General features: G+C 36.1%; 1 protein-coding gene across 1 annotated transcript in view; it reads left to right on the top strand.

Annotated features, from left to right (window-relative positions):
* Positions 1–22416, top strand: part of LOC145669521 (uncharacterized) — a 307844-nt gene that overhangs the window by 230686 nt on the left and 54742 nt on the right. The window contains exons 2-4 of the mRNA XM_081737700.1: positions 933–1068; positions 10447–10642; positions 18799–19006. Coding sequence (XP_081593826.1) covers positions 933–1068; positions 10447–10642; positions 18799–19006 — 540 coding nt within the window. The remainder of the gene's footprint in view (positions 1–932; positions 1069–10446; positions 10643–18798; positions 19007–22416) is intronic.

Genomic DNA, 22416 nt, shown 5'->3' with positions numbered 1-22416 from the left:
TTCCTCACAAAATCTGTACATGTCTCTTTATAGACACAAGTGAAGGACATCTTGATAAAAATAGGGACGGCGATAGGAGAAACTTTTTTCTATTATTTTTTCAATATCTCGCACCGTTTGCAAAATTTGAGCCTACTTCCGGTTGGAGTTTCTGATTCATGCGTGATCAGTGTTTTCTTTCTTTTTGCATGCAGTATGTAATAAGCAAATACATTACATACATAATTACTTATATTGTTAGTGATATATTGTGTTCATTGGGCAAAACACTCCAAACAATAAAGATTCATCTTAGACTGGAGAAAAGGTTTATCCTTCGTTTATCATTTCTTCATGAAACAAACGCCTGACATATATACAACCCCTTATACAAATATATGGAGTTGGAATGTATAACTTCCAGGATACGATGCTTTACTTTTTCAAAATTTTAATACTTCCAGTGTACCCCTAAAATATAGAATAAAGAAATAACGGCCATATTATTTAAGTATTCAATTAAAACTGAACGATCTACACAAAATTTGCAATCCATCAGTGAAAACGACATCTTTCTATTTAGAGCCTATGATTCCCGAGAACTGACTGTCGAAAGATTGGCCACAAACATAAACTTTTCTAGCGTTTTAATATATAGATAAATACATTTCAATTTTCTTGTTATGTACACTGTGACAAACCAAACTCATTCAGGTGGTGTACAATGTGACACTACTACTTCTACAGGTTGTAGAAAAGTGTAGGATATACTCAGTTAGCTTACACACTTCCAAAGTTAGTAAAGATAGCCTATTTTGCAGGAATTACGTAGGTTGATAACCAACGTTCGCAAGCGTACGAGTCGTTTAGAGATTAATATAGAGCTAGCATAACGTTCGCTGTGTTCTATAGAGGTTGAATACTAAAATGAATGTTATATTCTTTCTTTTCAGTTGTGTATTGTGATTACACAGCGTCTGGCAGATCTTTGAAGTTCATAGAAGATTTTATTATGAGAGAAGTTCTTCCTCACTATGGAAACACACACACTATGACAACAGTAACATCTCTACAGTCTACACTGTTCAGGTGAGAACTTGATATTAAGTTTGTACCAGTATAAACAGTGAAGCCAACTCGTGGGGGAAAATCAGATTTTGTGAGATTTTTTTGACATTAATTTTTAAAATAGGGATAAAAGAAATTTTCGTGAAAATTGGCAGCATATATCAGATTTTTTGTATGTTTATTTTATCGACGCCAACATAATTCTTTATGAGCGGAAAGTATTCTAATGATGCTTAATATCTTGCGTTCTAGGTGTCATTTTCCTATGCACTTGCTGTAATACCAGGTTACAAGACTGTCCTGACCGTTATATAGGGCTGGTTATTGTACATACGTGAGGAAAGCATTCATATTACTGATGAAAAACAATTACACTGATATGCAAGGTTTTGTTGTTTTCAAGTGAAGAGGTGTATCGGAATTGATTTTTTCTGCAGATTACGAAAATTGCCTTCAAAATTGTGTATCACGTCAGTTTTTTTCACAAATCACGAAAATATCAAAATTTGAAAAAAAAAAAAAAAAGTATTTTTTAACTTGTAGACTCCTGCCAGGGAATTCATATCTTGACGTTTGTCATCCCTGGTGCCTCTCCTAATCGTTGCAGAGACATGAACGACCCCTTGTTGCAATTGATGTAGAATTTCATGACTGCCGGAATGCCTCGACAATATACCAAACCATTTTCCTCTGCAAAAAGTGGAACTAATTCTGCCTCTCGGTGTCTGTACCAGGAGAATCTCGTATTCGGACCCAATAAATTGTTTTCATGAAGTTGTGATCCTAACAATTCTGCTGCGTCTTTAGGTAAATTAAGGTCACGAACCAAATCATTAAGTTCATGCTCGGTAAGGGGCAAGGGTACTGTAATATTTGTTTCTCTTTACACATTAATTCCATTTAAACTTTCCAACAAGTCGATCACATCATATTTTATATGGTTGGTGTGACTATGTGAGGCACTCATGTGATTTTTTTTTTTTTTTTAACCAGCGTAGGGATTACAAAGTGTTGCCAGCGTAGCCGGAAATTCAAAAAAAATTAACATATTTTACAACTTTTTCGACTTTCTTCTTCCTTTTCTTCTACGAACGGGGAGCCAGGGTTACCAAACATATCTCGTTGGATTCCCTATTACCTTTCCAACAAGGTGTCGGTCTTGTCTTTGTGATAATTAGGAGGCGCCAAGGGTAACAACGTGAATGTTTACGAACCAAAAAAATTTATAAACGGTGGTTGCACTTTGATTTTTTCCCCTCGCTTCCTATTGTAGCAACGGCTTTCATTTTTGTATATGGTTGATATGACTATGTAAGAAACTCGTATGATTTTTTTTTTACCAACGTAGAATAACTTACAGTGTCTCGAGCGTGGTCGGAAATTCAAAAAATGACATTTTTTACAAATATTTCGAATTTCTTCTTCTACGAATGGGAGCTTAGATGAACCAAACCTGAATGAAACCTCGTTGCATTACTTGTTCTACTAGCTTTCCAACAAGGGGTCGCTCATGTTTCTGCAACGATTAGAAGAGGCGCCAGGGATGACAACGTCAAGATATGAATTCCCTGGCAGGCGTCTACAGGTTTTTTTTTTTTTTTTTTTTTTCAATTTTGACATTTTCGTGATTTGTGAAAAAACCTAACGTGATACACAACTTTGGAGGTCATTTTTGTAATCTGCAGAAAAAATAGATTCGGATACACCATTTTATTTCAAAACAACAGAAAAAAGTTGAAATTTTGTAGATCAGTGTTATTTGCATTGTGGAACATTTGGACGGAAAAAGGGAAATTTTGATGTTCTGAGGTAATTTTATGCTGCTTCAGGTTGGCAGCATTGAGCGAAGATCAAAGACAGTTTTTTTTTTTTTTTTTTTTTTCGTTTTTCCGATGTCGTAGTTGCTAACCACTTCCACTACGATTTATTTTCTGACTATGGAGATCCCCAGTACGGAGAGAATATAATAAGAATGTTTTGTTATTTGACAATTAGGCAGTTGCAGTTATGTAGGTAATGTTTCTTTAAGATCCAAAACACAAACCGCCTTATGCAGAGTCGTTTTGACGCATTATTAGCGTCATTCTAAAGGCCTGACTACTGCAGGAAACATATGTTAGTCGAACTCTTTGAGTATGTTACTAATCACGTAACAAAACGACTCTGAATAAGGCCCAAAGTAACTTGGCATTAATTATGTAGGGAGGAGCGTTAAATTTGTATAGGTGTAAGTGTGTTTTAAATGAGATTGTTAGTGTAAAAAAAAAAAAAATAAATAAATAAAATAAAATAAAACTGGTCTATCTGATATAGGCTAGGTCTGTGCGATATCCTGATATAATGCGATATTGACAAAATGTCGAGACTTGATCTATACAGGATGTTTCAAAACAGCGACAACGTTTGGGAGGTGATTTCTGACACAAAGATAAGACATAAAGTATAGACCAACCTGGGTGCACAAATGCTTCCTTCCGGAGTTACAGGCTGCCTAAAACATGAAAAAATGAACTTTAAAGGTCTATAGCTCCAAAACTGTGGAACCTAGCGTAGTCGGATCCAGACTTCACTTAGGAAATAATATGTGCTCTATCCAAAAATCCATGTCTCAGAATTCTGTCATACTCATGCAACAATTTTTATAGAGGGAGTTTGGCTACGGGCATATAATTTAAAGTACTCTCAAACTGCCTCTATAAAAATTGTTGTGAAGTACCACAGGATTCTGAAACTTGGATATTTGGATAGCTCACATACTAGTTCCTAAGTGAAATCTTGACCAGACTACGTTAAGTCGCATAGTTTTGAAGTTGTGGGCCTTTAAATTTATTTTTTTCGTGTTTTCGGCAGCCTATAACTCCGAAAGGAAGCATTTGTGCACCCAGGATAGTCTATACATTTTGTCTTATCTTGGTGTCAGGGATCACCTCCCAAACGTTGCCAGTGTTGTTTTGAAACGCCCTATATAAATAATATAAACCAACGCCTTTATTGAGATATCATTTGGATATATGGCCGTTAGGTCTCATTGGTTTTAAGCCAACAGGCAAGACATTAGGCTGGTTATTGCAGTACCTGTCTGTTGCGGATTCGAATTTCATTCCGGGCATATTATGTAGTGTCCTTTCACCATTCATTCCATTATCATTCATTTCTCATTAATTTCGTTCAATGGCGTTCGCAGAATTTCGTCAGTGCGGAAGGTTCAAGTTCCCAAGTTCATATCAACATATATTTGTATACATATCTTAATGTGATAATTGTTTACTTAAAAAAAATATATATCTAGAGGTTAAAACCCAATACCTGCTTTAGATACGCATTGAACACTTGTAGCAAAAACTTTTGAGTTGCTCTTTCATTTCATTTGTGTTAATTATAAATGTACGTTAGGGGCAGTTCACATATTACGTAACGCTATTTTTGATCACTTTTTACTCCTCTTAAGGCCGAACCCCTTCCACCTTTGTCATGTGAGGCTTTTTGATTTTTATTTTCTCAGCAGTTTTGCTTATTTTGGGGTTATTACAATAAAAATCTAATTGTAATGGCAGAATTTTTTATAATAGTATTATGGATACTTTCTCCAACAAATCAAAATATTAAAAAATTGCAATAAGATACTTTAATTAACCAGTCTTAATTCTTCGGAATTACATGTTGTTGTTTTCCCAAGAAGATTGTACCCATTCTTTTAGGCCACTAATGATTGGCAAGAAGGAAGTTCTGCCAGAAGATGCAGGTGAAACAGGATCTAAAGAACTGACATCGTCCTCTTATTCCGGGATCCAGGATGCTTCCTGTATTTGAAGTTCGCCAGTGTCAACGATGCAAACAAGTTCTCTTCCTCCTTGACCACAGATTCGACGTGGCTACACATGTGGAGGAGCAGGGGCGTCTCGTTTGTGAACAAGCTTGCGAGCAACTTCTTGGACCTTGGACTTCAGTATAGCTCTTTTCAAATTTTTCTTGTCCTAAATCAGTGTCAGAATGCAAATAGACTCATTTATCCAGGAAAGTTCAAATATATAGTTCGAGATGAATATCCGACGAATTCGGTTTTTAATATCGTATTTTACTCTGCAAATCGTAGATCATTCCGTCGCAGAAAATATTTCACGAAAAAGAGTTTCTTCTGTTTCACATACAAAACCCCTTAGCAGAATAGAGTGGATAATGATTTAAATCAAAAGTTTTGAATCATATTCTTAGAAATATCGATACGAGTGGAAACGCAAGGGCATTTTTAAGCAGTGGTTACGATCGCAAACAACTAACTCCAGAAAAGCTACGTGTGCCGTAAATGCAATGCGGCGATAGCCACAAAAGGGAGATTTATTGTATTGTAATACAGGCAGAGTTCGTCACCAGTCATGCTGGTATCTAGTAGCATCTTCGAATCCCTTCTGTATGATTCAATTTATATAGGGTATATGTTCTCAATGTCCAAAAATAATAGAAATATTTATTTATTTATAAAAAGAACTGAATGAAATTATTTTCTAAAAAGATTCCACATAAACCTAAGAATAAAATACTTAGGACAAAAACATGCATTGCGTAACGAAGGCGTAAACCCCCTCTTCCTCCCATGTCACACTTTGTAACGCAAGGCCGAACCCCTCTCTTCCCCTTGCCGAGTTACGTAATATGTGGATGACCCGTTAAATGTAATAAATGGTACAAAGTCTTAAAGATCCTATATTCATTTTGAAACACCCTGTGCAAAGGAATTTTGGTGAATGAAACTCATAAATTAGAGTCATGAAGCTCCTGTTGTCCAGAAATTCGCCTTGAATCAGTAAGATATCATAATATACTCCATTGATGAAGTCAGCAATAAAACAGTGCATTACAAACTAGATATTTTGCTAAATAGTGTTTAGCAGATACTAGACAACATCGCAGAAAGATGTAAAATTAATTATACTACCACATCATGCAGAATTGTTGTTTTAATTTGTGCGGTATTTTAGATGTAAAATGAAAAGATTATGGAGTGCAGCACATGGCGAATGAAACTTAGCATTTTATGATCGACATAATAACTAAAGCAATGGTTTAGTTTATGTAACAAGGCCAAAGTATTACTAACGTAAACAAAATAATCATTGTTATTAGTAATTGTAAGCACTATAACAAAATTCAAGGTTGCAGTTACTTCATGCAGTTTTGCATCTAGTGCAATAGTGGAAGGTGGAGGTTGTTTGTTTTAATTGAAGGAAGATTTGTGCTTTCCTGTTTGTAATGTAATGAAGTCTTATGTTTTAAGTACCGAATAATGTAACTCGTTCATGTAGGGTGAAGGATTTGAGTTAACAATTCGATGAATTGTGTGTTCTGGGGGGGGGATCTTTTTTTCTCTGTTATCTAAATTTGTTCAGTTGGAAAGGTATCTGTTTAGGTAGAATGGCAGAACAATTCTTGGTAGAATTTACTGTACGTTTTTTTTTCTTTTTTCTTTTTTTAAATGGCATCTGACAATTGGACAGGACACATAGTGTATTTAAGGTGGTGTTGCTAAAGCCTCAACAATAGAGCTGTTTGTGGTGGACAATATCTTGTCCGTGGATTATTTTCGGTGTACTTCCGTTTTCTCCCACATTCCACTAATTCTTCCATTATCATTCACTTGCCTTAATCATCCGTCTCCCTTAGCCTAATGGACATAAACGTGGGACATTAAACTGAGATTTGAACAATATAACTAAACGTAACCAAGAACGTTCTCTCGCTTTTTGTGGAGGTCTGTGTTCCATTGGCTCTCACACCATGAGTTGAATGCGAATGGAGATAAGGCGAAGGACAGTTGTTGGTGTGGGTACATCTATCATACATCCTGGTTGTGACATGACAGTTCAGTTATACCGTGAACTTGCGTAAGAACATAGTGAACATGGGTCATCCACAGAGCGTTATAAGGGCGTGTATGTTGTACGAGTTCAAACTGGGGTCAAACACCGCTGCAGCGTGTCGGAAGATATGCCAGGCCTTTGGTGAAGGTATCGTGACTACGCGAACAGCGCAGCGGTGGTTTAACAAGTTTAAGGACGGTGACGAAACACTCGAAGACGTACCACATGCCGGAAGACCAACACAGGTACAAAATGAAAATCTTCAGGCAGCAGTTGAGGCGAACAGAGGCCACACATGTTAGGAACTGGGACTATAAATCAGTGTGAGTGGAGAAACCATTCGGCAGCACCTCCATCAACTTGGGAAGCACTATAAGTTGGTCGATCGGTTCTACATGATTTGACTTCGGACCAGAAGGCAACGCGAGCAGACACCTGTGTTTCTTTACTGTCTCGTCTGAGGAAGGAGTCATTTCTGGACAGAGTGTTGACATGTGATGAGAGTAGGTCTTGTATGAAGCTCCACGGCTCCATCATCATTTGTCAGCATCCCATGCTAACCAGCCAAAACCACCATTGCGCCAGAAGGTCTTACTGTGTTTTTGGTGGACTGCTCGCGATATCGTGCATCCGGAACTGCTGCAAGCTGGTCAGAGCATCAATGCAACTATGAACTGTCAGCAGTTGAGCCGTGTTCAAGAAAAACTCAAAACTCTGGAGCCAGCGCTTCTGAATCGCAAAACGGTCCTCCTGTTAGAGGACAACGCTAGGCCGCACATGGCTAGGATGACTATTCTGCGCCTTGGATGGGAAACACTATTGCATTCGCCATACTCCCCGTACATTGCACATACCGATTATCACCTCGAGACAATACCAGTTCAGATCCCTAGTAGGGGTGCAAAATGCATTTGATACCTTCGCTTTACGGTGCACTAAGTTCTACCATGATGGAATCTGTGGCCTTCCAGAACGTTGGCAGAAGGTCGTCGACGCTGGTGGTGGGTGGAAAAGGGATAGAACTTTCTTGGTTACCTTTATAGCTCTTCGATATTCGGATTTGGATGTCAGAAATTGCATGGAAACTATCGATATACCGAAAAGTATAAAAACATATTGAATACGTAACAGTAATATGAGGATCAACAATACAACTGGTGATTTCAGTGTACGTTGAACCAGCTGAATAGAGCAGTGCAATAGTTTGATTTAAATGTCGAAAATCGATATCGAAATATCGCACAGACTGCTGTAAGTGCAAGAGGCAAAATCGAAAATACAAGAGACAAAGAGGAGAAGGATAGCAGGTACAGCTCATCTGTTTACACTCACAGGAATGAGGAGGATGTATGCAAGTAATGATACAGTTATTTATTTATTTATTTATTTATTTATTTATTTGTAACCTTCCCGGTGGGAGAACGTTGTACGCATTACATGATAGGATTCCATTTTAAACTGTGGACTTTTTTGTCATGTAACCTCCGTACTGAGAAGGAACTCTAAATTTAAATAACTAACCAACTTTATTGTTTCGCTCTGATCACCTTTTAGGTAGCAGATGCATAGTTGTAGATAAGGCACGCACGCCTCTACTGAGCAAAGGCTGAAGGTAATGCTCAAAAGTTCAGGTCAGTGCATGCATGTTGAAGGTTTTTCGTACGTTGAATCAGCTGATAACGTCATTGCATTCTCTTTCTTCATCTGACATTAGAAAATAACACGAACAAAAATCTGCTATAGCATTCAGAAAGACAATATGGCCAATTTTCTTACAAGATTATTGTTGAATTCAGTGTATTAGTCATATTGGTTGAAATTGAAATCAGTTAGGGACAACACACGCAAACTTAGCGCGACACTGGAGGTCTTTCGTTTTCTCCTATTTGAACCTGAACCATTCGGATTGGTCTGTTCTATGAGCAGAGGTGAAGGTTTAAAATGAGACGCACACAAACGAATTAACCTTCTGTATAAGGGGAAGGAGGTGAAAAAGGCACGAATTATCACGAGTGTAGATGTATCTGAAATTCCGACTCAAAAGTAGTGGATGTGGCGCTGTTGTTGTATGTACGAGCCACTGACATTTTTTTGATATTATACTGTCAGGTCTGTTGGCGCGTATCTTAAAAATCTAGTCGAAATTTTTGCTTCAACAATTTCTTTTTCCCAACTATATTTGATACATTAGTCGTATCTTCATAGGGTTGCCAACTCTGGAAAATAAAAAAACCGGCACCCCTTCAAACTTCCCTATGGTATAGGTCTAAGTGTAAAGTATCTCTGTTTGGACCCATCCATGGGAAGGAAATGCACTATCGTGAACAAAAGTGCTTAATACCTGTATTCCGCATATCCTTAGTACATTCACTAATCACTAATAAACTTAATAGATACATTGTGTCATAAATGTGAAACTGAAATCGGCATTGATCATTTTACTGTATGTACCAGTAACTGCCATTTCTTTAAAATTATCGAAACAAATGAACAAAAGTATATTAATCTTTACGTGACAATTTTGAATTGGAAAATGAAATTTATTCTTTAGACTTATACTTCGACTACAGGAAATTGCTTTAAGAAGTACTATTTCACTCTTAATAAATGTATAAAATTCCTTACAAGTAAATTTCAAATTTTCCCTGATACAGTCCCTGGCATCCCTTTAAAATTATCTAAACAGATGAACAAAATATTAATCGATCATAGATGGTGAAAGGTGACAGTTTTGAATTTACAGAATGAAAGTTACTTTTTAAGTCTATACTTCGAACTAGAAACAAATTTGAAAAAAATCGGTCATAAAGGGGCTGGTAAGAAGTTTGTATCGGTCACCGGCTTTAATCAAAATAACAGCAATATATCCGGCCAGGCCGGTGAAAAACCGGCCAGTTGGCAACCCTATATCCTCACCATTAAATCTGAAGTTCGTTAAGTCGTTGGTTTACTGTATTTTCTCTGGTTTCTACAATATCTTGAGAAAAATGAGAAAGTGGGGTAAACTGGAGACCAAGTGCAACAATTATCCCTATTGCTTGAGATGGAAATCGATCAAGCGCAATGGAATGTAGTAAGCGTAACTTTAACCCTTTTGTGGTCCTTTGGCAAGTAGGACTCGACAATTAATTTTGAACATAACAGTCTAATGTCTAGTTATACCCGACATGCTGTTTTTCGGTTGATGTCGTCCAATATCGAGTATTGTATTGATTTTTTTTTTTTTGTTATTACCTCTTTAAACGTGTTTTCCATCCCTGTTTTAACAGATGGCGTTAATGCAGTAGTTTCTAAGTTTCTAAACGAATCATTTTATATACGACACGCTGTAATTTGACATATTAACTCAGACCAGTTCAGACAAACTCGGGAAATATTAAAAGAACTTCTAAGGCTTAAAATAAAAAGAATCGCTTGGTTTTCTTGTGTATAGCACTCTGCTTGTTAGTAAAATGTAACTGATTTACCCACAGTTGTAGTATGTATTAGTATGTATTATTGTTTCCTAGTTACAAATGTGTGATAACTTGTTTTAATCTTCCAGACATGAAGCCCGAGACATCTTCCGAAATGCTGTGAATGCCTCTGAACATGATGCAGTGATCTTCTCAGGCCATGGCTGCACAGGTGCTGTCCATAAACTTATTCATGCTCTTAACCTAACTGAGCCACCAATTGTGTTCGTTGGACCATGTGAGCATCATTCCAACCTCCTGCCGTGGAGAGAAATCGGCGCAAAGGTATCTTAACAGTGTTGAGATATACATACATTTGTATTACAAGTTATTCGTAAGTACTTAAGGTGATGACTAGGGACCGAAAATAGAGGAAAAATCCTAATTTTTTTACGAGTGCCCGAAGACGAGGCTTAACATAATATATGTTTATTTTGGGTCATTGTAGACCAGAAAATGTTGGATTTTATTTGACCTTTTTTTGCCTTTTTCGGCTTTTTGTTTGTTTGCTTATTGGTCTTTTTTAAAACTTTTAATAATGCCTCTTTTTTAAAAGCGTTTTAAGACCAATTTGTAAAGAGAAGTTTTGCCGATAGATGTCACTACAGTTTTCGTATCTCTCCCATGTATTTTTTACCTTTCACGAAAATTTACAATTTCTTTTATAAATTTCAACCTAGAGACTTAAAATGTTTAGAGGAGGAACTTCATAACCTATTAAAGGGAACAGTCAGTGCCGATATTTTATTTAGAATTTTCTTCATTGTTAAAACAGTTCTATTATTGGATATCCATTTCAGTTTGGATATCCATTTCAGTTGGATATCCATTTCAACAATGAAGAAAACTCAAAATAAAAAATTGGCACGGATTATTGCCTTCGATAGATTATGAAGTTCCTTTTTTAAAAATTTGAAGTCTGTAGGTTGAAATTTGTAAGAGAAATCGTGAATTTTCGTGAAAGATAAAAAATACATGGGAGAAAGATGAAGACTGTAGTGCCATCTATCAGCAAACCTTGGCCCTTTAAACCAACCTTAACGTCTTTTTTTGCCCTTCATCCTTCGACAAATTTTACTGGTCATTAATTCGAATCATTACCACCTCTTAAACATCTTGGGCCTTATGCAGAGTCGTTCTGACGCGTGATTAGAGCCATACTAAAGAACTCGACTAACATGTTTCCTGCAGTAGTCAGGCCTTTAGTATGACGCTAATCATACGTCAAATTGATTCTGCATAAGGCCCCCTTCTTTTTAGTAAAGAAAATTCAAAAGATAAGACATTCTTCAACGACTGGACTGGTAAGACCAGATCTGCAACACTCGCAAGTCAGATAAGGAGGCGTAACAATGTCCTCCAGCAAGGAGGAGTGAGGGTGGGAGTCCAGTTTTTAGGTCCTTTTTTTAAAAAAAAATATCCAATTTTGACATTATATACAATGTGTCTTGCATTCACATTGTATATAAGCTGTCAAAATTGGATATTTCTCTCATAATGTGTCTGAAGAAGGTTATGTTACATAGCTGAAACTGTAACACAAATATATAATCATAAAATATATACTGCTTTGGTCAGTTGGAGTTTTAGTAGTACTCTTAGTTTCTCTCTTGTGCATTTGATTAAGATACACACACACACACACACAAGACATAAAAAAACAATAATAGTAAAAAAAAAATAAAAAAAAAAAACACAAAATTCCATCACCAGCACATCAATGACAGGATACTATACCAGGGCGCAAAATTTCAAAGTTAGACGCACTCACCAATCCAAAAATAAAGTCACCAGTATCTCTCACGTACAAATTACAAGAGCCTTCCCTTCCCCCCGCTCCCCACTGCCTTTGGTTTGACAAAGAAAGAGATTACATCAGTTCATAAAATTTCAGTTGTGAAGACTTCATTCACATTCCATTTTTTCTCTCACTCAATGACAATTACTTTCGTGCGAAACAGAAACTTCACAGCCCTGTGAGTGTAGGCAGAAACCATTCTTACTGAACACTGGTCACCAACTCCAAATTTCTAGTTGCGAATGGCGACCTGCCGACCGAAAATTTTGAGTCCTGTACTATACCAAATCCAACTTCTTCTTATTTTCATCGTACTCTTTCTAAGATGCTTAACATTCTGTCTACTTATAGTACTTTTAGACACAAATTAAAGTAAGTAACAGAAGGTTTTCTAGGATTATCACACCTTTTTGCAGTTGTGATGGACGAACTTACAAAGGTCAGAGAAAAAGTGGTAAAGACAAATTCAAGTACTTAGGGACAATATTGCAGGAAAATGCAGGAATAGAAGATGATGTAAACAGCAGAATTAGTAACGGTTGGACAAAATTGAGAGAAGCGGCAGAAACCTTGTGTGACCCGTAGAGTACCAATGCAGCTTAAAAGAATTTACAAAACCAGGTTCCCACATACCTAAAATACATAAAAAAACAGGAAAAGTCAGGGAATTTTATGAAAATACGTAAAAAAGCCGGAGAAGTCAAAATTTTAAGTACGCATTTTTATTCTTTATTTCTCTTTTTGCGTTTGGTTATTTGGTGGGGATATTTCATAAAATAAATTAGTATGTTTTGCAAAACTTCTTACCTATACACACACTATAAACATGTACACTCATGTCCAAAATGATTGTCGCATATCTATAACTATCTTCTTGTAAGAATATAATTTGATAATTATTTTGCAGGGTACTTTTAATACTGATACTATGTGTATAATCGGGAAATGTATATTTGTGGTAAATTTCATAGGAAAAGAATTATAAATACGAAAATTAGAATGAGTAAAACAAAATGTTGCTAAATGGACAAGAAAGTTTTATTTTCGTTTTATTGTTCTTATTTACTGCTCTTTTGACATGAAATTTGCCACATACATGTCTTTGCCGATTATACACATACTAACATTATAAGAAATACCGGTCGAATTTGTTATCAAATTATATTCCTTCAACAACATATTTATATACATGCGACAATAATTTTGGATATGAGTGTACATGCATAGTAGATGAGAAGTCCCCTGGTCAGGAAAAGTATAATTGCTATTTGATATTATATTTAAACCTGGAAAAGTAAGGGAATTCGTGCTCGCCCAATAACCCTCAAAACAGTAGTAATACCTGCCATATTATATGGAGCGGAATGTTCGATGGCAAAGAAGAGAAAGGAACAGAAGCTGTATGTTGCGGAAATGAAGATGTTGCGATGGGTGCGTGGAGTAACGCGGAAGAACAGAATTAGGAATGAAGTGATCCGAAAAACAGTAAAGGTGAGACCAGTATAGGGTTGCCAGACGTCTCGGTTTTTAATGAAAGAATTAACTGTTCCGAAAAAGGCTTTCGGGATGCCTGTTTGTCCCGGTTTTCATTCTTCAGATTGAAAAAAAAAAATCAACCTGAAAAAGCTAGTACGTCTCGCCTAAAAACGGAAGCTTTTCGAAGATTTGTCTAGCTAATTACTTTTACTAAACAAATAACAAGAAGTTTGAAAATCACATCCACTCTTTCGTGGTATGGGTTGTTTAGCTTTCAGAAGGGAAAAAAGGATTTTAAAAACACTCAAGAGAGAGCATATGTTATGGCAGTAATTTTTTGAATATCACTTTCAATAGGAAAAAAAAAATGTTTTTCTCGATGACGGGCTTTAACTACTAGTTATTTTATATTTCAATCGGCAGCGAAGAACTGCTTTATTGTTAAAATTTAAACAACAATGTTAGTATTGTTCTCAGTCGCTGTATGTTAACCTTATCTAAACTGTCTGTTTCGCCCTGTCTGCTTTTCCGACAAACAATCAAGCGTTTTGTCCAGCCCAGTGGGTGTAGTGGAGTCTCCTTTGCCGATGTATATTGAAGTCAAATTTTCAGTAATTTTCGGGTTAAAATCCCGTAACAACTTAGTTTAGCATAAGAAGTAGCAGTTAAACACACTATGTCTTGTTGAATTTTGAAACTGGACTTTTTTTTTTTTTTTCCTGCCAAACTTCTGTAGAGCCTGCGTAAATCTTGTAAAGAGATTTACGTTTTGTTCATTATTCTGAATTTAGCTTTTTCTTCTTTCTAAATTTGTATTTTATTCATAAATGGGAGCGTGTGTCATAATTTCCACAATATTTGGGACATATTAAACAGAACAATTTGGAGTTCTGAATAAGGAAAGCCAGGCAGTTCTTCTTATGTTACCTTTTCAGATTTTTTTATACATCCTTTGTGGGGCTTCATTTGTGTTAACTGTGTGTAGAATGAACTGAAAAATTGTGATTGGTAACTTGGGAAAGACAGGTAATTGATTGATTCTGTCGAAATGAGTTCGGAAATCTAATCTTATACAAGTATATAACCTGAGATTAGTGTCCCGGTTTTTCGTTTACTAAATCTGGCAACCCTAGACTAGTAGTAGAAAAATACAAGAAAATAGACTGAGATGATTTGGGCATATAAAACGACTTTCGGATTGCGTAACTCACCGAGCAGGCGAGGCCGACCAAAAAAGAAATGGAGAGATTGTGTGAAGAATAATATGATGCAGTGTGATAATATGATACAAGTTAGAAAAAGAGATGGAGGGCAGCGATCCGAAAAGCTGATCACAGCTGACTGGCAAAAATGTTTAGAAGAAGAAAATCAGAACGAAATCCATTGTCAACAGGGAGAAGAATTATTTCATGTTTAGCTTGCAGTTATTTCGTGTGGTGATTCACCAGATTGTTGATTAATGACAAAAGACTTTTTTTTTTTTTCTATGCACTGTAACGCAGGTTATTTTTAAATCGGAGAAAGTATATTCTGGCCTAAGCACTTGATGAACTGAGAATAATTGCTGGCCAGTGACGGCAATTGGACATTAAGAGTGTATGTGTGTTGGGGGGGGGGGGGGACATGATCTGAAAATTTGTATATCAATGTTAGTTTTCCTGGTTGTTTCTAACACTTCGTTAGATGAAAGGTTGTATAACTGATAGGATACTATCTTTGTCAGTTAAAATACCGTATATCGTATTTCATTATTTTATTAAGTAAATTGACAAGAGCAACGCAAGTAGGTACTAGTCCTTCGTACTCTTAAACAACGAAAGTGTAAGAAGAGATTTGATTCCTTGCTCATGAACATCTTAAAATTCTGTCTGAAAAATTGTCTGATCATATTATTTAATAACAAATGTGCAAAACAAATAAATAGAAAGGATAATAAATCATAGTAATAAAAAATGAGGCTTGTTATGCAAAAATTATATTGAAACCGGGATTAATGAACAACTTATATTTTTAATTCCACACATGCCATTAAATGTATGTTATTACTCTTAGAAAATGAAAGAGAGTAAATACTACAAGCATATGCTATGACATTTAAAGAAATACGCAATTGCAATATTAATTGCTTTGATTTGCAATTAAAACGCAATTCCTGTAGCTTTCTTAATTCCACGGGAAGACAAATAACCAATATGTACTCACACAACGGGAAATATTATATGATACTTTTTTTTTCTATGAACCAGTAATACATACAAAAGCTCTAAATTTTCAAATGAAACCATATACATTAAGGGGTCACTTAAAAAAAAGTGGGGATCAACTGCCCCCTTGCCTCCCCTAATTATAATGTTCGGTTCAGAAGAAAAGAGGACTGTCCGTGTCCGTAGAAGGAAGGGCTCTGTCGGAGAGCAAAAAATTGTATGTATTATGGAGGTTTCACTGTATATATTTGATATATGCTTACCTATTTATGAACAGTTACTTTTCCTTTTTGTTTCTTATTTTCATCACCTTGCAGCTATTGTTAAATTACTTCCTGTTGCTATTATTATTATTATTTTCTTAGAAACACTGTTACTCGCGATCTTTCCTGAAGAGCTCGAGTCCGTAAGAACATGACAAGATGCATGAATCTACTTCTGTTTTGCATATGTAATTACGGGATTCATTCTCGCTCTTTTTCTGAGATTGCTATCTGAGACAGTTAGCTTAGAGGAAAATCTATTTAAAAAATTACCTTTTTTTTTTTTTTTTTTTCATTGGCTAAACTACATGCAATACACAGTGCAGAGTGATGCAAATGTAAGCAGGTATTATCTTCTATATTGATAAAAAAAAAAATAACGTAATTTTGTTTTGATTGCATGACGCCGGACTTACCTCGAGCCGAGTTTTTATCGTTATTTTTATTGCTTATTAAAATTATTAAAATGCATATGTAATAATGGGGGAGGGGTAGTGTGAGTTCAGATTGATTCAAAACACTAAGTATTTCACGCAGGGTTGTTGGAATTTCCCCCAGCTCCCCAAAAAAAGAAGTTTTTTTTGGGGGGGAAGGGGGTAAAATCCACAATAAAATCAAAAAGACCCACATCCAGAAATATACTTCAAAACTTAAAATGAACTTGAATGTGATTATAATTAGTTTCTGTAATCTAGTTCCTCAGTGCACACTTAGTTTCAAAATTAGCTTTTAGAATATGAGCAAAAGATACCTTGGAAGTTTGGAAAGACAATTGCAAGTTATCAAACAGATATTATGAAGGTAATAACCATTGAACGGGTAGAGATAAGTTGGAAATAGCGTCAGAATGTGTATTTGTGTTAAAAAGCTACCCCGTCACGTCATCCCCGTCGTTCTTATTAAAACATTTGGACCTGAATCCAAGATGGCGAACTTCAAGATGGCCGCCATGTTGGTATTATACAGTAGTAGATACGGTTATATCTCCATTATCCCCAGCCAAGATATGGTCACTTCCTGCAGCCGTTTCAAATTTACAAGATATCTTTGCCTCATATTATATACTGTAAATGTACTGAAACCTTGTGGTCACTTAATATTATTCAATTGAGCTCATTGGTTACTTTGGTTTGAAAGGGAAAATAAGACCCACCCTAGTAGTTGATAACTAAAGTATATATTTGATGATCGAAGATTAAATAGTATAACAAAATATGAGATAAATATTTGGTATAAGGCACATCGAATGGAATGATGATCTCCCTATCATAAGGTCCCGGGAGTCGCCCGAAATTTTCAGTAGCAAAGTATGTTTTTACACCATTGAAAAGACAATGAAAAAGCAAATAACATTTGTAGGGTCATGTGATTAGGAGGAATCATTAAAACTATTTTTGTAAAAACGAACAATTTTATAGAAAGAAGTTTCCCTTGTGGAGTACCGTTTACGAAATGTTCACTATTTAACAGACTTGAGTTCTATCTGACTTTGAAAGAATTCACATTAAAATGGTGGAATTCACACATTCATTTCGTAAACGGTATCCCATATGAAAAACTTCTTTCTATAAAATTGTTCGTTTTTCCAAAAATAGTTTTAATGATTCATCAAGTACACACCTTACCATTTACATACATTTTTAGGAGGCCCCCCCGGGCACCATGACAGTTGGTCCTGTGGGTCAAGCAGAGCACTACGTCTCATCAACCATAATGACATTTTCCGGTCTTACTTCTCGTTCTGTTCTTTAATTCTAGCCGTTATTAATTTATAAGCTTTGGACATTTTATGCGAAAGTTAAAAAAAAAAAAAAAAAAAAGTGCCCATTTCGTAAACTGACCCACACAAAATACTTTTTCGTACAAAAGTTTTTTCATGTTCTTTTCAATAGTGTAGAAAATTATATACCTTGCTGTTGAAAAAATGCCACGGTGGTTCAGTGATAGAGTGTTCACCTCTGGTGCGTGGTGTCCCTGGTTCAATCCCAGGCCACACCAAGTGGACTTTGTGGTGGATAAACACCGTGAGCGTAAGTTTTCTCAGGGTTCTCGCGTTTCCTCCCACTTTCTTCATTCCATCTTCATAATCACTGTCTTCTTTAGCCTAGCCGGCATAACCGGGACGTAAAATTGGAAGATTCCTTGCTATTGAAAATTTTCCGGAGCGCCTTTACTTCCCCCCCCCTCCTCCTCTCCGTCGCACCATGATAGAATGACATTATGGGGTAAACAGTTCCATACAATGCGCCCTATGACTTTTTTAAACCTTGCTTTTTGTTCCATCCTTTTAACTTTAGCTCTCCAACCGTTTGTGATTTAGGCTATTAACTGGATATTTTGTATCAAACATTCGGTAAGGGAGCACGGTGGCTCAGTGGTAAAGCGCTTACCTTTGGTACGTGGAATCCTTGGTTCGATCCCGGGCCAAGTAAATTTGTGGTGGACAACATCGTGTGCGTGGATTTTCTCGGGGTACTTCCATTTCCTCCCACTTTCTCATTCCACCAATTCTTCCATCACTATTGGCTTGCTTTAATCATCGACTCTCTTATCCTAAAGGGCATAATCGTGGGACGTTAAACTAAAGATTTCATTTCATTTCATACATCCGATATATAGAATATGATTTTTTCATTACATAATGTAGCACAATATTACATGATAATATAACCTAGTTTTTATTATATGTATGTATTACAGATAGTTCGGATAGCAGAAACCAAGGAGGGATTCCTTGATTTGGCGGATCTTGAACAGCAATTGCAACTCCACAAGGCCCTTGGAAATAAGCTGATAGGGTGTTTCTCTGCAGCGTCTAACATCACTGGAATATTAGCAGACGACGTTGCGACTACAGTGCTTCTGCATCAATATGGAGCTTTGGCCTTCTGGGATTATGCTGCAGCAGGTATTTACATCATTTTAGTCTTACAGCTTAGTTTTATAAGATACTAGCAGAATGCCCGTTCTTCGCACGGGGGTAATGGTTTCATTTTAAACATAAAGAGCACCAAAACTGTTACCAATCAACTTAGGGACCCCCAAAAACTATGAATTCCACACTAATATCGGCCATTTTCAATTATTTTTACATGTCACCATCCCTCTTTACGAGTACGAATGGGGGCCAAATTTGGATTTAAACGGCATCGGAAGTGTCACTGTTCGTCTCAGCGACCCCGGAAATTATGGATTCGATACTAATATCGGTCATTTTCGATTATTTTTAAATATCTTCTTCCTGCCCCTTCCCTAAGTTACACCGTCAAAGTGATATGATAAAAACAATACCAGGTCCGAAACTCTTCTATGTTTGAAAAATTGATCGAGGTCGGTCAGATGAAAGTCACAGTCATTTTTATTTTCATTTTTTTAAACTATATCTGCCCCCTTCCGTGTCCTTTACGTTTCACCGTCAAAGTAAGATGATTAAAACCATCCCAGGCCCAAATCTCATCTATGTTAAAATTGAGTTGATTTTGAGTTTAACGTCCCTTTCAGCAGCGAGAATATATGAGACGGTCTGTGTTAAAAGTTTCGTCGAGTTCGGTCGGGTTGTTGAAGAGTTACTAAGTTCTACCGTCAAAGTGAAATGATGAAAACCATCCCAGGCCCGAACCTCATCTATGTTGAAAACTTGATTGATATCGGTCGGGTGATTCAAGAGTAGTAGAGATATCGTTAGACCCATTTTAATGTATTTTTAAACAATAGCAATGATTTGATAGTTTTGAAATGTAGAGGTTGTATCGTCAATTGTTAAACTTTTCAGTTCATTACACCGTGTGTAAATCCAAGCATACGTGTACTACCGGTAGCTCTATCTGAAAAGATACTTCTGACAAGTCACTTGTTTTGTAGCCGAGGATGAGCAGTTAGTTTGGCAATGGCGTGAATTTTCTTTAGTGATTTTATGAAAGGTTCTTGTATCCGGATAGTAAACAGATTCTCAGAACCGACACAATTTTTGGGGGGAAGGCGCTTATATTCGAGTAAACACAGTAATAATTTCACGGAGTTTAATTGCATATTGGTCCTGTATTAGAAACTACCCTTGCTCTTCAAGCTTTTATACTAATATTTGAGTATGTGTGTCGCACGTTATAAGGCTGGCCATCTCTGCTTTTTTGCTTGTATGTTCACAATAAGTTTCTTGTTTATTGATTTTTTTCTGCAAACATCTTTTGATATCACGTATATGTTGCAGTTACTGTCCTTGAGTGTCAGGTATCGAGTTCGTACTAAGCTTAATCTCAAATACAGTGAACATTGCTCAATTAACATAAAAGCTACTAAACACATAAATATAGAGGAATAGAAAGCAGTGGCGGCCGGTGGATTGTGGTTTCGGGTGTTGCAGTACGAACGATCGGAGACAGAAGATATAAAATGGACTCATTGACTAATCAGCATAACTTTAGATGCAAATGCTATGTGACATGTTAAATTAAATAAAATTATGTTTTAATAAAATAAAAAAATGCAGAACATTTTATCCGATTAATTACCTTATTTAATTAGTAAGTTCATTCTTCTCTCTTTGATGGGAGCAAATCTGTCTAATACATGCTGGTTGAACTCTAGTATTCTTATTGTCAGGTCTTTCTCGATGGAAAGCATAACCAATGGTGATAACCTTTCTTGGGACATTCAATTCCTTGAAAGTGTCAATTTTTTTGATGTGAAAAAAAACTTTTCTTCTTTTGCTAACGCCATAGGTACAGTTAATATTAATTTCAGAAGCTTTGTAGATTCACTAAATATTTTTTCTCGATTATTGCGAACAATTCATTCTAGCAAACTCAGTCCCTGACAGTGATCCGAATTCCTCTTCAGTGTAGACTGAAGAGAGTTCGTAGCAGAGATTAATGTTATAAAAAAATGTACATTGAACACGCTTTATTCACAATTTGTCTAGGAAAATTTAAAATAAATTGTGAAAATGTATCTAATGCATACAACATTACTGCCATAAGGTGTCCTGTAAATTTAAACCGGTGTTTTTACGAACACTCACCTGAATTGCACTTCGCTTGCTTGTCTAAGCCTTAATTGCAAGTTTTTCCTCAGTTGAAAGCTGGGCAATTTTTTGTGAGTTATTTACAGAAGTCATGGTATACAATTCATTCAGAATTTGTAGGTTATTTACAGAATTAAACCCAATAACTAATAACCAAAACAGCTGATACAAAAGAGGTACTTGTATATGAATTGCGAATGTCACATATTCATACATAGGGCTGTCAACTGGTCGGCCGGAAAAAATGCTGTTATTTTGATTAAAGCCGGTGACGGATACAAACTTCTCACCAGCCCCTTTATGACCGTTTTTTTTTTTCAAATTCGTATCTAATTCGAAGCAATTTTATCTAGTTCGAAATATAGATATTGAATCCCCTGTCATTCTTTAAGCCCAAAACTGTTACCTTTCACCATCTATAAACGATTAATATATTTTGTTCACCTGTTTAGATAATTTTAGAGAGATGACAGGGACTGTATCAGGGAAAATTTGAAATTTACTTTCAAGGAATTTGATACATTTATTAAGATAGGAAAAGGACTTCTTAAAGCAATTTCCTGTAGTTGAAGTAGAGACCATCCGCCTTATGCAGAGTCATTTTGACGTGTGATTAGCGTCATATTAAAGGCCTGACTACTGCAGGAAACATATGTTAATCGAACTCTGTAGTATGATACTAATCACACGTCAGAACGACTCTGCATAAGGCCCTATATGTTTAAAGAGTGAATTTCATTTTCCAAATCCAAAATTGTCACATAAAGATTATTATACTTTTGTTCATCTGTTTCGATAATTTTAAAGAAATGGTAGTTACTGGTAAATAGAATAAATTGATCAATGCCGATTGATCAATTTCAGTTTCTCATTTATAGCACAATGTATCTTTTAAGCTTATTAGTGAATCTTCTAAGGATATACAGAATATATGTGCTAATGCACTTTTGTTCATGATAGTACATTTCCCTGCCATGGATAGATCCGAACAGAGATACTTCACGCCTATATCTATATCATAGGGAATTTTAAGAAGGTGCCGGTTTTTTTTATTTTACAGAGTTGGCAACCCTATTCATACATCAACACACACACAGGTGCGTAAAAGAAAAAAAAACTACATTCCAAATCATCCGTCTTGGTTGTTACGCAATGCACGACGGACACAATATACTTCCACATGAGACGAAACAATGCTTATAAATGTCATACGTTCTGGAAAGCAACCTTGAAACCCGCCAGATGTAGGAACAGTATGTTAGCTGGGAGGGGTCCAAAGTATTTGAGAGAGGCTCAAT

The sequence above is a fragment of the Thermobia domestica genome, chromosome 14, assembly GCF_964235325.1.
Source record: "Thermobia domestica chromosome 14, izTheDome1.hap1.1, whole genome shotgun sequence".
In the NCBI taxonomy this organism is placed as follows: domain Eukaryota; kingdom Metazoa; phylum Arthropoda; class Insecta; order Zygentoma; family Lepismatidae; genus Thermobia; species Thermobia domestica.
Note: the sequence above shows the minus strand (reverse complement) of the source record. Positions and strands in the feature narration are given on the sequence as shown.